The 15787-nt window shown below is 45.6% G+C and overlaps 1 protein-coding gene across 19 annotated transcripts in view; it reads left to right on the top strand.

Annotated features, from left to right (window-relative positions):
- Window positions 1-15787, top strand: part of ANKS1B (ankyrin repeat and sterile alpha motif domain containing 1B) — a gene marked incomplete at both ends in the record, with an annotated part of 1147860 nt that extends 1132073 nt beyond the window's left edge. For 10 of the 19 annotated variants that reach the window (XM_079714776.1, XM_079714773.1, XM_079714774.1 and 7 more), the window contains 2 exons: window positions 12064-12231; window positions 15677-15787. In XM_079714776.1, the coding sequence (XP_079570902.1) occupies window positions 12064-12231; window positions 15677-15787 (279 nt within the window). Of the gene's footprint in view, window positions 1-12063; window positions 12232-15660 lie in introns of all 19 variants that reach the window. The other 9 variants (XM_079714775.1, XM_079714772.1, XM_079714771.1 and 6 more) reach the window with 2 other exon arrangements.

Raw genomic sequence — 15787 nt, 5'->3', positions numbered from 1 at the left:
GCCCCCTCCCCCGACATTATTCAGGGAGCACTTTCTGGACACCCGTTAGAAGCCAGGCACCAGGGACTCAGCCCCTGACACAAGGAAGTAGCTCAGTAAATATCCGTGGTGATTGATGTTCAATTGCCAGTCCTGACTGCCTTAAGAAGCTCACAGTAAATACAGCCTGGCCTACAGATCAATCTAGTTTGCATAGAAAAACAAGTTTGCATCCCTGGATTACATTTAGAATCTATCCTTAAAATATGATGGTCCTGCAAATACCTCTAATGTAGCAATTCTTAATCCACAGATCAAATCCCAGGGGGAGAAGGGAAGGGCTTTGGAGATTGTAATGTGCCCCCATTGAATTGAGATTCCCTGCCTCCACCCTAAAGAGCCTCCATTGGAGAGGGAGTGTTGCCTTTCCTCCCTCACATCACCCCTCATCATGGGAGGGGCAGGGCCACCAGCTGAGAATCCCTGTGCTAAGGGTTCACGTCAAATCATAAAGAACACCCTCTGCCTGGAGACTGGTCCAGGCATGAGACCCTCACTGCAGCCAAGATGCATCTACCACCCAGTGGAGCTTCTGTATTTAATGTTTTTAAGTTGTTTTTTTTTTTTTTTAGAAGTTTACAGAAGTCTTCTATTTTTTTTTTATTGAAGTATAGTTGATTTACAATGTTGTGTTTCTGGTGTACAGAACAGCGATTCAGTTATACATATTTTTTCATTATAGTTTATTACAGGATATTCCGTATAGTTCCCTGTGCTATACAGCAGGTCCTCTTTGTTTATCTGTTTTACATACAGTCGTGTGTATCTGTGAATCCCAAACTCCTAATTTATCCCTTTCCCTCCTTCCCCGTTTGGTGAGCATAAGTTTGATCTCTTTGTGAGTCTGTTTCTGTTTTGTACATAAGTTCATTTGTATCATATGAATCATATTCCACATGTAAGTGATATCATATGGCATTTGTCTTTCTCTGACTTCACATAGTATGATAAGCTGTAGGTCCATCCATGTTGCTGCAAATGGAATTATTTCATTCTTTTTTATGGCTGAGTAGTATTCCATTGTATATATAAACACCACATTTTCTTTATCCTTTCATCTACTGATGGACATTTAGGTTGCTTCCATGTCTTGGCTATTGTAAATAGTGCTGCTATGGACATTGGGGTGCATGTATCTTTTCAAATTAGTTTTCTCCAGATATATGCGCAGCAGTGAGATTGCTGGATCACATAGTAACTCTGTTTTTAGTTTTTTAAGGAACCTCCATACTGTTTTCCATAGTGGCTGCACCAATTTACATTCTCACCAACAGTGTAGGAGGGGTTCCCTTTTCCCCACACCCTCTGCAGTATTTATTCTTTGTAGGCTTTTAATGATAGCAATTCTGACCAGTTTGAGGTGGTAACCTCATGGTAGTTTTGATTTGCATTTCTCTAATAATTAGTGATGTTGAGCATCTTTTCATGTGCCTACTGGCCATCTGTATGTATTCTTTAGAGAAATGTCTATTTGGGTCTGCTGAAGTCTTTTTTTTCATTTATTTTTTAATAGATCTTTATTGGAGTATAATTGCTTCACAATACTGTGCTAGTTTCTGTTGTATACCAAAGTGAATCAGCCATATGCATACACATGTCCCCATATCCCCTCCCTCTTGAACCTCCCTCCCATCTTCCCTATCCCACCCCTCTAGGTCATTGCAGAGCACTGAGCTGATCTCCCTGTACTATGCTACTGCTTCCTACTAGCTATTTTACATTCAGTAGTGTATATATGTCAATACTACTCTCATTTCACCACAGCTTCCCCCTCCCATCCTGTGTCCTCAAGTCCATTCTCTATGTCTACATCTTTATTCCTGCCCTGAAACTAGGTTCATCAGTACCTTTTTTTTTTTTTAGGTTGCATATATATGCGTTAGCATACAATATTTGCTTTTCTCTTTCTGACTTACTTCATTCTGTATGACAAACTTTAGGTCCATCCACCTCACTACAAATAACTCAATTTCATTTCTCTTTATGGCTGAGTAATATTCCATTGTATATATGTGCCACATCTTCTTTATCCATTCATCTGTCGATGGACATTTAGGTTGGTTCTATGTCCTGGCTATCGTAAATAGTGCTGCAATGAACATTGTGGTACATGACTCTTTTTGAATTATGGTTTTCTCAGGGTATATGCCCAGTAGTGGGATTGCTGGGTCGTATGGTAATTCTATTTGTAGTTTTTTAAGGAACCTCCATACTGTTCTCCATAGTGGCTGTATCAATTTACATTCACACCAACAGTGCAAGAGGGTTCCCTTTTCACCACACCCTTTCCAGCATTTATTCTTTCTGGATTTTTTGATAATGGCCATTCTGACCAGCATGAGATGATACCTCATTATAGTTTTGATTTGCATTTCTCTAATAATTAGTGATGTTGAGTCTTTTTATCTTAAGTATAATTCTAAGGTACAGTGATGAAGAGCACAGCCTCTCAGAACACCTGGGCTCACATCCCAGCTCAGCCAGGTGCTGGCCTCATGAACAAGTTATTTAACCTTCCTGAGTTTAATCCTCTCACATGCAAAACAAGGACGATAATGGCCCCACAGCTGTTTAATATGATAACTCCCACAGGGTTTCTGTTAGGATTAAATGAGATAGTCCATGTGCAACATGGCAAACAGTAAATAATAAATGTTGGCTGGTATTGTCATAAGGGTAAATGTTATTATGAATGATTCTCACAATAATCCAGTAAGGTGGATACTGCATGTGTTATTATTCCCATTTTAGAACAAACAAAAAATAACTGAGGGGCTTCCCTGGTGGCGCAGTGGTTGAGAGTCCGCCTGCCTATGCAGGGGACACGGGTTCGTGTCCCAGTCTGGGAAGATCCCACATGCCGCGGAGTGGCTAGGCCCGTGAGCCATGGCCGCTGAGCCTGCGCATCTGGAGCCTGTGGTCCACAATGGGAGAGGCCACAACAGTGAGAGGCCTGCGTACCGCAAAAAATAAATAAATAAATAAAATAACTGAGGCTCAGAGCATACTCTTCCCAGTAACTGCCCCCCACGCCAGCCCTGAGGACACATGCACGCAGGCTTCCTTCTTTCATTGGTGGTCTGTGTAAGGTAGAAAATACTCAATGTCAATTGCCATAATAAGTGTGGTCCCAAAAAGAGACTCACGCTGGAAAGGCCAAGGCAGGTATTTTCCAACAAGCTAGGAGGGGCAGAAGGAGCCAGGGTCAGAGACAACCAGGTTACAGCATTTGAGGGATGAGAGGTAGTGAACATAAAGCTAAATGAGTCTGGATTTATGCCCGAGCAAGGTAGCAACCGGAGATGAGAGTGTGGTCATGCCAACTTGAAAGGACATTCCAGCTCTGTGGTTTGGGCTAGCATGTGAAGGGACTCCTTAGTGCTTACCGTGACGCTGTGACCAAAATGGGTCACAGGCATCAGCCACCTTCCCCGAGGTCAGGGCTGGGAGTGGAGGCTCCGACCTCCTGTGACTATATACTGTTGCTGTTGTTGTTTTTAATTTTATTGAAGTATAGTTGATTAACAATGTTGTATTAATTTCTGCTGTACGGCAAAGTGATTCAGTCATACATATATATATTCTTTTTCATATTTCTTTCCATTATGGTTTATCACAGGATATTGAATATAGTTCCCTGTGCTATACAGTAGGACCTTGTTGTTTATCCATTCTCTATAGAATCGTTTGCATCTGCTAAACCCAAACTCCCAATCCTTCCCTCCCCCTTGGCAACCACAGGTCTGTTCTCTATGTCTGAGTCTATTTCTGTTTCACAGATAGATTCCACATATAAATGATATATGATATTTTTCTCTTTCTTACTTACTTCACTTAGTATGATAATCTCTAGGTCCATCCATATTGCTGCAAATGGCATTATTACATTCTTTTTTATGGCTGAGTAATATTCCTTTGTGTTGATGTATATATACCACATCTTCTTTATCCATTCATCTGTCAGTGGACATTTAGGTTGTTTCCATGTCTTGGCTATTGTGAATAGTGCTACTATGAACATAGGGGTGCATATATCTTTTCAAATTATAGTTTTGTCTGGCTATATGCCCAGGAGTGGGGTTGCTGGATCATATCATGTGGCAACTCTATTTTTAGGGTTTTTTTAATTGAAGTATAATTGATTTACAATGTGTTAACTACTACTGTACAACAAAGTGATTCAGTAATACATATACATATATATATATATATATATATATATATATATATATATACACACACACACACACACACACATTCTTTTTTTATATAGTTTTCCCTTATGGTTTATCATAGGATGTTTTTTAAAATTGTATTTATTTATTTATTTTGGCTGTGCTGGGTCTTAGTTGCAGCATGCAGGACCTTTGCTGCAGCATGTGGGCTTCTTTTCATTTTTTTAATATTATTTATTTGGTTGCACCAGGTCTTAGTTGGGGTAGGCAGGCTCCTTAATTGTGGCATGCATGCGGGATCTCATTCCCTGACCAGGTATCGAACCCGGGCCCCCTGCATTGAGAGCGTGGAGCCTTACCCACTGGACCACCAGGGAAGTCCCTATCATAAAATATTGAATATAGTTCTCTGTGCTATACAGTAGGACCTTGTTGTTTATCCATTCTGTATATTAAAGCTTATATCTGCTAACTGTGACCTCCCATTCCACCCCTCCCCCAACCCCTTCCCCCTTGGCAACCACCAGTCTGTTCTCTGTGTCTGTGATTCTGTTTCATAGATAGGTTCATTTGTGTCATATTTTAGATTCCACATTTAAGTGATACCATATGGTATTTGTCTTTCTCTTTCTGACTTAACTTCACTTAGTATGATCTCTAGGTTCATCCATGTTTCTCTACAAATGGCATTATTTCATTCATTTTTATGGCTGAGTAGTATTCCATTGTATATATGTACCACATCTTCTTTATCCATTCATCTGTCAACGGACATTTAGGTTGTTTCCATGTCTTGGCTATTGTGAATAGTGCTGCTGTGAACATTGGGGTGCATGTATCTTTTTGAATTATAGTTTTGTCCATATATATGCCCAGGAGTGGGACTGCTGGATCATATGGTAACTCTGTTTTTAGTTTCTTAAGGAACCTCCATACTGTTCTCCATAGTGGCTGTACCAATTTACATTCCCACCAACAGTGTAGGAGGGTTCCCTTTTCTCCACACCCTCTCTAGCATTGTTATTTGTAGACTTTTTAATGATGACCATTCTGACCTCTGTCAGGTGGTACCTCATTGTAGTTTTGATTTGCATTTCTTTAATAATTAGTGATTTTGAGCATCTTTTCACGTGCCTACTGGCCATCTGTATGTTGTCTTTGGAGAAATGTCTATTTAGGTGTGCCGTCCACTTTTCAATTGAGTTGTTTTTTTGTTATTGAGTTGTATGAGAAGTTTGTATATTTTGGAAATTAAGCCCTTATTGGTCACATCATTTGCAAATATTTTCTCCCAGTCTGTAGGTTATCTTTTTGTTTTGTTTATGGTTTTCTTTGCTGTGCAAAATCTTATAAGTTTGATTGGGTCCCATTTGTTTATCTTTGCTTTTATTTCTATTGCCTTGGGAGACTGACCTAAGAAAACATTGGTACAATTTATGTCAGAGAATGTTTTGCCTGTGTTCTCTTCTAGGAGTTTTATGGTGCCATGTCTTATATTTAAGTGTTTGTATATAATGTGAGGGTGTGTTCTAATTTCATTGATTTTCATGCTGTTATCCAACTTTCCCAACACTACTTGCTGAAGATACTGTCTTTTCCCCATTGTATATTCTTGCCTCCTTGAAGATTAATTGACCATAGGTGTATGGGTTTATTTCTAGGCTCTCTATTCTGTTCATTGATCCATATGTCTGTTTTTGTGCCAGTACCACACCGTTTTGATTACTGTAGCTTTGTAGTATTGCCTGAAGAGTTGGGAGGGTTATGCCTCCTGTTTTGGCAATTCTGGGTCTTTTATGGTTCCATATAAATTTTAGGATTATTTGTTCTAGTTCTGTGAAAAATGTCATGGGTAATTTGATAAGGATCACATTAAATCTGTAGATTGCTTTGGGCAGTATGGCCATTTTAACAAGATTAATTCTTCCAATCCAAGAGCATGGGATGTCTTTCCATTTCTTTGAATCATCTTCAATTTCGTTTATTAATGTTTTGTAGTTCTCAGCATATAAGTCACCTCCTTGGTGAGGTTTATTCCTAAGTCTTTTTTTTTTTTTTTTTTGCGGTACGCGGGCCTCTCACTGTTGTGGCCACTCCCGTTGCGGAGCACAGGCTCTGGGTGCGCAGGCTCAGCTGCCATGGCTCACAGGCCCAGCCGCTCCACGGCATGTGGGATCTTCCTCTACTGGGGCACAAACCCATGTCCCCTGCATCGGCAGGCAGACTCTCAACCACTGCACCACCAGGGAAGCCCCCTAAGTCTTTTTTGATGCAACTTCAAGAGACTGTTTACATTCCCTTTCTGACATCTCACTATTAGGGTAAAGAAATGCAACTGATTTCTGTATGTTAATCCTGTATCCTGCTACCTTGCTGAATTTGTACTACTACTGTTCTAGTAGCTTTTGTGTGGAATCTTTAGGGTTTTCTATATATAGTATCATGTCATCTGCATATAAGGACAATTTTACCTCTTCCCTACCAATTTGGATACCTTTTATTTCTTTTTCTTGTCTGATTGCTGTGGCTAAGACTTCCAATACTATGTTGAATAGAAGTGGTGAGAGTGGGCATCCTTGTTCCAGATTTTAGCAGGAAGGCTTTCAGATTTTCACCACTGAATATTATATTGGCCATGGGTTTGTCATAAATAGCTTTTATTATGTTGAGATATGTTCCCTCTATACCCACTTTTGTAAGAGTTTTTATCATAAATGGATGTTTAATTTTATCAAATGCTTTTTCTGCATCTATTGAGATGACCATGTGGTTTTTACCTTTCCTTTTGTTGATGTGGTATATCACATTGATTGATTTGTGTATGTTGAACTATCCTTGTGATCCTGGGATGAATCCACCTTGGTCATGGTGTATAATCTTTGTTTTGTTGGATTCAGTTTGCTAATTGTGACCAGCTCGCAGGCTGATAGTTCCTCTTCCACCACCTGAATGAGGGTCCAGCCAGCCTTTCTTAGCACTGCATGGTATTCCAGTTATCTATTGCTGCTTACTTAGCAAACCACCCCAAAACTTAGTGCTGTAAAACAACATCCACTTTATCACATTTACGATTCTGAGAGTCAGGAATCTGGGCAGAGCACGGCAGTGCTGCTCTTGTGCTCCACAGTATCTGGGGCCTCCACTAGGTGACTCAGATGACTGCAGATGCTGGGACGGCTTGACTGGGGCCATCTTTCTGGGGCCTTGGTCCTCTGTGTGGCATCTCCTGGAGCTTGAATGTCCAGTATCACTCCTTTGCTTCATATCTGGAGCCTGGGCTGGGGTGGCTGCAACTGCTGTTTCTCTCCAGGCAGCCTCTTCCCCTGGCCAGCTTGGACATACTCACAACATGGTGATCTCAGGGAGGTCAGACTTTTTATATGTGGCTGGTTTCCCTCAGAGGGAATGTTCCATGAGGCCAAGGTGGAAGCTGAGAGACCTCTCACAGTGTAATCTCAGAAGTCCCAGCATGTCACTTCTGCACATTCTGTTAGTTAAGAAAGTCAGTATAACCACTCCAGATTCAAGGAGGTGGAGGAGCAGACTAGCCCTCTCAACAGCCCCTCTCACACCATGGCATGAAGCAAGGGGAAGAGTGATGGCTGCCACCTTGGAGACAAGCTACCCACACGGAGGGTAAGAACAGAGACTTTTTTGTTTGAAGTATAGTTCATGTACAGTGCTTCAGGATTTCAGCACAGTGATTCAGTTTCTATATATATGTGTGTGTGTGTATATATATATATATATGTATATGTATATTTGGTTCGAGTATAATGTTTAATGTAAATAATACAGTGGATTGGCAGAGTTGATACAAAGTTAAGAGATTCACTTCTGGTCAGTAAGTGAACCTAGGCACCAGCCTATATATATATAATACACACACACACACACACACACACACATATATAATGTTCTTTTTCAGATTCTTTTCCATTATAGGTTATTACAAGATGTTGAATATAGTTCCCTGTGCTATACAGTAGGATCTTGTTCTGCTGTCTTATCTATAGTAGTGTGTATCTGCTAATCTCAAACTCCTAATTTATCCCTCCCCCGCCCCGCCTTTGGTAATTTTTTAAAATTAATTGATTTGTTTATTTTTGGCTGTGCTGGGTCTTTGCTGCTGTGCGGGCTTTCTTTAGTTGCAGCGAGTGGGGGCGACTCTTCGTTGCGGTGCACGGGCTTCTCATTGCAGTGGCTTCTCGTTGCGGAGCATGGGCTCTAGGTGCGTGGGCTTCAGTAGTTGTGACGCACAGGCTTAGTTGCTCTGCAGCATATGGGATCTTCCCAGACCACGGCTTAAACCCATGTCCCCTGCACTGGCAAGAGGATTCTCAACCACTGTGCCACCAGGGAAGCCCCATTTTGGTAACCTTAAGTTTTCTATATCTGTGAGTCTATTTCTGTTTTATAAATACGTTCATTTGTATCATTTTTTAAGATTCCACATGTAAGTGATATATGATATTTGTCTTTCTCTGAATTACTTCACTTAATATGATTATCTCTAGGTCCATACATGTTTCTCCAAATGGAATTATTTCATTCTTTTTTATGACTAATATTCCATTATATACACACACACACACACATCTTCTTTATCCATTCATCTGTCGATGGACATTTAGGTTGCTTCCATGCTCCATGTCTTGGCTATTGTAAATAGTGCTGCTTTGAACATTGGGGTGCATGTATCTTTTTGAATTAGAATTAAGAGCACAGACTTTTGAGTCACAAATATTGGTTCATACCACTGCTCTGTAACTTTCTAGCTCTGTGATGTCAGATAAGTTACTTAACCTCTCTGAGCCTCAATTTCCTCATCTATAAAATAAGGATAATGATATTCTACTACAGATGATTGTGGTAAGACTTAAATGAGATAAATCTAGTGCTTGGTACAATGCCTAATATCTGCGAAGTCCTCATTTAATGGTAGCCATACTACCTATAGTGATAACTAGTAGTGTTATTACTCCAGCTTGCCCTTTAGATATTCATTCATTCACTCAGCAAACAAGCATCTATTGTGATTGTGTGCCACAGTCTCTGGCCCTGGCCTCCCACAGTTGTGAAGACGATGATACGTTGTAACCAGAAACTAAGTGGGCTTTCTGAGCAGCGTCCCTGGCTCTTCAGTGCCAGGCAGCATCTCTGGGATCAGCAAGCCTGGCTCAAAGGAGGAAGCAAGGGCTTGTCACCTAAGCCTCTCTGATCAGATTACGGTAACATTTTTAGCCCTTTCCTATAGTGTCTTCTGCTCTCACAGTAACTCTCCTCCCATTTTAAGTAGGGGGGATATTACTAAGGAGAGGCTGGAGAAATGAACCCACCTTCCCATTCAAACGTGTGTCCTCAGGTCCCATGTGATGAGGATCTGTGCCCTCAAGGGCCCTGGTACTTTGGTAGCACAGGACTCCGCGTGCAAAGCCCCATCAGCAACCAGCTGCTCCTTGTGGGCTGTCACTGGCATCCAGAATTGAAGCCTCAAACACCGAGGTGGCAGAAAGTGTAGGAAAGGTAACAATGTCCAACTCTTTACAGATCATAAAAGAACTCTTAAAATGCAGCATTCTACATGAAACGAAAAGCAAGACGTCATGGAGAAAGAATGCAAGCCAAACTAGGAAAAGCTGCTTGGCAGGAAACCTCACAGTCTGGTCTGGTCTCTGTGTCTTATCTCAGCGATTTCCTAACACCAGGAACTTCTTTACAATGAAAGGAGGGCAGCTTCTAACCCCGAAGCTTCCAAAAACCTTTAGCCTTCCCATCAAAATCTTGTGAAAATCTCACCTGCTCAAATGAGCATCTTTGGCTTTCATCTGAAGACACTGGAACTTTAAGTAAATCTCACTTTCAGGAACTTGTTTCTAGGTTAAGGATAAAGGAATTGGGCTTCCCTGGTGGCGCAGTGGTTGGGGGTCCGCCTGCCGATGCAGGGGACGTGGGTTCGTGCCCCAGTCTGGGAGGATCCCACATGCGGCGGAGCGGCTGGGCCCGTGAGCCATGGCCGGTGGGCCTGTGCGTCCGGAGCCTGTGCTCCGCGGCGGGAGAGGCCACAACAGTGAGAGGCCCGCGTACTGCCAAAAAAAAAAAAAAAAAGGATAAAGGAATTCACATTCATTAAGCACCTTTGTTCCGGCATCAGAAAGCAACATGTTACAGAACCGCTGCATCTGCCATCTTTCCCTTAGACAAGTTGCCCACCCAGAGCATGAATATCTGCTACGTGTCCCTGACAGATAGACAGCCACTATCTCCACAGCACCTGTGGACAAGAGTCCAGACTTCATGGGAACAGCCAAAGCCCAAAGCCCCAGGCCCCCTTTCCAAGGGACCCATTACACACCAGGCAATGGGCAACACTGGTGGTGACGCGAGTGCCAGGCGTAGGCACTGAGGGTTCAGCCCTCCTGGTGCAGCCACGGCTGGAGCTGTCCGCCAGCCCTCCACTGTCACTTGTCCGTGCGTTACTAATTTCCTAGTCTGATGCATGCCTGGGGGCAAACTCGGGCCCCGAGCTCCTTGCAGGAAGTTCTCAGCTGGCTGTGCAAGGCTGGGTCTCCAGTAAGCACACGTCTGTCTTGAGGGGCCACGGCTTCTTAACAAGTAGCTCAGAGGAGAAGACGCATCCTCTGTCAGACCAGTTCTCACACTCAGAGGTGTTTCCCCTCGGGCTTGGGCCTAAACCCTGGCAGTCAGGCGTGGATCTGAAATCTGGTCCGTCTGGCGACCCGTGGGCCTCTTCCACACGAGCCCTGACAGCCATGCCGTGTCTCCCTCCATCTTCGTCAAGTGAGAATGGTCCTCAGCGGATCTCCCCAGAATCATGGGAATCAAGATGTTCTGTGTGCTTGACTGGGGCGGAGGGAGCAAGGGTGCAACATCAGTAAAAGGAATTTCTGTGGTTTTGAGGAAAAAACCACAGACTTTCTAGGGGCGCTCATGAGCATGGAAACTTGGGACAGACCACGCTGGCTCTCAGCTGGTGCAGTGGTTGTAAGAAAGCTCTCTGTGACCCACAGGCATCCAGCTCTTTGATGCGCTGTGACCTTAGGGTCTTGTTGAGACCCTGCTTCTGTGGGGTCAGACAATGTCCTGTTTTCTCAGAGCAGACAGGGTGGGACTGTGCTCAGAAGAGAAGGCAGAAATGAAGTACGAATCTGGAGACGAGAAGCTAGACGTCCTGAGGGGAGTGATTGAAGGTCCAAAGGAAAGAACTTCTCTCCCAGACACTGCCTGGCATGGCATTCGAGCCTGACAGGATCTCCTGTCTCTTGCTGATTTGATGATAAAATATGGAGTGGACCCACAGGGAGAGCAAACGCCTCAAGAAATAGATGGATAATTGGCTCTGTTTGCATGCTCACTGCTGTGAGTGTGAGACGCCACACCAGCATGACTAATGCCTCTCCCCTCTGCCTAAATTAGATTTTGATTATGTCTCAGAGATGTTCACTGAATCACAGATGCTGGAGGTAAAAAGACCCCAGCTTCTCAGGAACACCTCCTGTGGAGTGTGTGGGATCCTCTTCCCAGGCTGAGGGACCCCTTCCCTTCCGAGACCTGGGAGCAAAGCAGCCACCCCGGATGGAGCGGGCTCCAGGGTCCCGGTGCAGGCTCCTTAGGTGGCTGTAAGCAAGTGCATCGTGTCAGTAACTGATGCCTCGTACAGACCCTAAATTGGACCCAGAGTGTCCTGTTTGTCAGATTTCCCCTGGCTCTCTGCCACATCAGGTGGAGCAGTTCAGGGTCCTTGCCGGTTCACCCCCTCGGTGTTCCTCAGCCACTCTGTCCTGATCTGGAAGATGCTGTCATAAATGCTTTCTCATTTCTCTTGCAGAATTTAGCCTACGAGATCATCCTAACGCTGGGACAGGCATTTGAAGTTGCTTACCAGCTCGCGCTGCAAGCCAGGAAAGGGGGACATTCCTCCACGCTTCCAGAAAGCTTTGAAAACAAGCCCTCCAAGCCCATCCCCAAGCCCCGAGTCAGCATTCGCAAGTCGGTGGTAAGTAGAAAAGACACAGATGTTCTGAAAACCTTGAACTGGAGGGGAGGGATCCTTGGTGCCGTGGGGGCTGGTGGGAATCCAGGGCCTGCCATTCCTGTCCTTCCCTCGGCTTCCTCCTGGCATGTGTCTGTGCTCCTCTCAGCCCGGTTCCTGCAAAGTCTTGGGGACCATCTGCCTGAACTTGGAGGCTCCCAAGAAAATTCCACTTCTTTTGTCCCTTGCAGCAGCCTGTGAGGGGACTGGGTGCTGCTGGCCTCCGGGGGGAGTCTTTCCTCAAGGTCCGGACGATCTTGGGAAAAAGGATCCCTGAGGCCCTGGCTGCCACCCCTCTAGGGGGCAAGCTGCTGGGCAGCAGAGAGGGTGGCAGAGGCTCACGGGGAGGGCATCCCTAGTACCCAGCTAGAGGAGGCTGCAGGCGCAGGCTGTACGCGGGCCTGACAAGGAGGCCTAGGCGCAGGCTTCCTGCAGAGCGGGGACTGTTCAGAAGGTACCGCCCCTCCTCCCCGGCATCTGCCTCCCTCCAGAAATTTCCCCCCTTCCCTCCCACACGCTCTGCACACATCCTGTCCTAACAGACTTTCATGACTTCAAAGCGGCCTCCTCTGGTGGTAGCAATACCCAGAAGCTGGAAGCCTCCCGTCTGGTTTCTGCTGCCGTATGGCATCCTAGAAACTCTGGGACTCAGGGCAGCAGGCACCCTCAGAGGCACCACTCAGCCCACATATCCTTCCGCCTGTGACTCTCCTCCTCCCCACCGAGCCCTGTCCCCAGAGTTGTGGGGAATTGTAGGGTTTTTAATGTTTGCAGAGGCACCACCCTTTGTGACCATGTGGCTTCTCGTTCACTATCTTCTCTTTGGCCTCCACTCCTGTCTCCATTCTCGGCAACTTCAACATCCATGGGGATGATCCTCCCAGCGTCTGGCCCCTGTGCTCCTTGACACCTCACCTCTCAGACCTCTACTCCCACGCTCACCCCTCAGCGCTGATCATCACCAGTAACTGCACGCGTCCTCTGACTTTCCTTCTGACCCACCTCAGCCCCTCCCGGCCCCGCTGGCTTCCAATCCTGAAGCACTCCCAGAACAGCAGACTTACAGGTTCAATTGCTCCCTCATTTCTCCTTCGAGGCTTAACACACATCTGAAACTTAGTGTGTCCAGAACAGAATTCTTGATCTCTCCGCAAAGTTGCTTCTCTGTCTCTCCCAGCTCAGTAAACGGCATAACCATTCACCATGTTGCTCAAGCCATAAATCTAGAAGACACCCTTGGTTTCTGTCTTCCTCTCACCTGTGTCCATCCCACAAGCAGATTCCATCCGTTCAGCCCCTAAAACATCTCTCAGATCCGTCCACTCCTCTCCATTTCCTCTGTCACTCTTCCCATCCAAGCCATCACCACCAGTAATCTCCAAAATACTCCCATACATCTCCTAAGCACTCCCCTCCTCTGTCGGGCAACCAGGGTGACCTTCTTAAAACACAGATCAGAGCATGGTACCACTGCCCCAATTTCCCACCACACTCCTCTCTGACACTCAGGCCTTCCTCTTCCTGGAAACAAACAAAGCTCACTCCCACCTAAGGCCTCTGTGCTCCCTGTTCCCTCCACCTGGCTTTGTCTCCCCCTTGTTTCTGCACGGCTGAGTCTGGCTCGTCATCCAGGGCCCAGCTACACAAAGAGGCTTCTCCTGGACCACCCAGGCTTCTCCTGGCTTATCCTGTTTATCTATTGTCTATCTTATCCCACAAGAAAAGCAAGTTAAATGTCCAGGAATTTTCGGAACATTTGGGGGATTAGCTCTTAGACTACTGTATTCATTCCCGTGTGGGCTGGATAAATCTGTTCTTGGCAGGGACCTCCATCTGACTTTTGTCAGGTCCCCATAGACTTCTTCCAGATGAGCACAAAGGGTGTGTGCCATAAGAGCTCAGAATATTCACTTAGAAGCCTTCACTGAAAAATATGAAACATACAGTGAATAATACTGCTGTCCTTTAACTGCCCCAAGATCCCATCCCCCTCAACAGGTGTCTGTATTCCATTTCCCTCAGCCCCAGTAGTTTATTTTTGAGAAACAGCCCATGATTAGACATGTAGAGTCCTCCCCACAGCCTTGTGGAGATACAGTCAAATTGCAGGTGGCCGATGGGCAGAGACCCGGCACTCTTCGGGCAGCTCCCTTGCTCCAGTTTCCTGAGCAGAGCAGGTGGCCAGGGCCAGGGGCAGACATGGACACACCAAAGAAAGAGGCAGCAATCTGGTGGAGAACTGCCTCAGGCCCCCCGTGAGAGCTCAGAACTCAAGCCTCACCCAGAAAGGGCCTGTTTAACCTTGTACACGCAGGGGCTGAAATGGTGTTGACGTTTTACAGCTCAGTTTGGTTCAAGGCTCACCCTGACCTGGACCCACTCACCTCTTCTCCCTCAGTTGTCTCCCCGCTGGGGCCCCCTCGGCAACCTGACTGCAAGCCCTCAGACGGCTTCTTTCCCTTACCTCGGGGATCTTGCAGTGCTGCTCCACACCCCCTGCCTTTACCAGGAAACTCTTGCTTCTCCTCCAGCTCTCCGTTTAGACATTACTGTAATTAATTTTTAAATAATATCTAGTCAACAAGTATTTATTGGGTGCCTACTGTTTAGTGGGTTGCCCGGAGCTTTTCTGAGTTTGAGGGAAACAGGAGTAAACAGGACAGAATCCCACCTTCATAAGCATACATTGTAGTGGAGGATGAACAAATAAACATGATGTATGTGGCAAAAGGATTATAAAGAATAGAGCAGCAGAGGAGAGCAGAAAAGTTGAGGTGCTATTTTGCTTGGGGTAAACTGGTGAGGAGGTGATGTTTGAACTGCACCCTGATTGACATTAGGGCATAAAGCAGGCAGATGTCTGGAGAGTACTGAGGCAGAGACGTGATGAGCACAGGCTCGGGGCTGGGGCTTGGTGTACAGGGAGCAGCAGGGAGGCCGGTGTGGCTGGAGCGTAGAAAGGCAGGCAGACAGGGCCACTGTGGGTCACCTCGAGGACTCTGGGTTTATTCTGACTGTAATGGAAACCACTGGAGGCTTGAGGCAGGCAGGACATAGCCTGGTTCACCTTCTCTAGGAAGCCCCCCTGGCTCCTGACATGCAGTCAGTGGCCTTCCTGGGTGCCCACAGAGCACCGTCTTCCCCCTCAAATCTCACTTCTCAGTCAAGTATTCCTACGTCTGCTCCCCACCTGTGTGCCTTCAAGAGCAAGGGCCGTGTCTCACTCACCATCCCCCCCACCCAGTGCCTTGCAGTAAATGGGTATCAGAAGAACAAACAGATGACTCTCACCCCCCAACATCCTGAGGTCTTGCCAGAGCACAGTGCTGGTTTCCAGGCAGCATTAGGATGCATGCGTGCAACCCCAGGCAGGTACCGTATAACGGGCATCAGCCTTTCTGTTTTAAAGCAGATCGACCCATCTGAGCAAAAGACTCTGGCCAATCTGCCGTGGATTGTGGAGCCGGGACAAGAAGCCAAGAGGGGAATAAATACCAAGTATGAGACCACGATTTTCTGA

Source organism: Hyperoodon ampullatus, assembly GCF_949752795.1.
Source record: "Hyperoodon ampullatus genome assembly, chromosome: 11".
Classification (NCBI taxonomy): Eukaryota; Metazoa; Chordata; class Mammalia; order Artiodactyla; family Ziphiidae; genus Hyperoodon; species Hyperoodon ampullatus.
The sequence above is the reverse complement of the archived record's forward strand: the minus strand, read 5'-3'. Positions and strand labels throughout refer to the sequence as shown.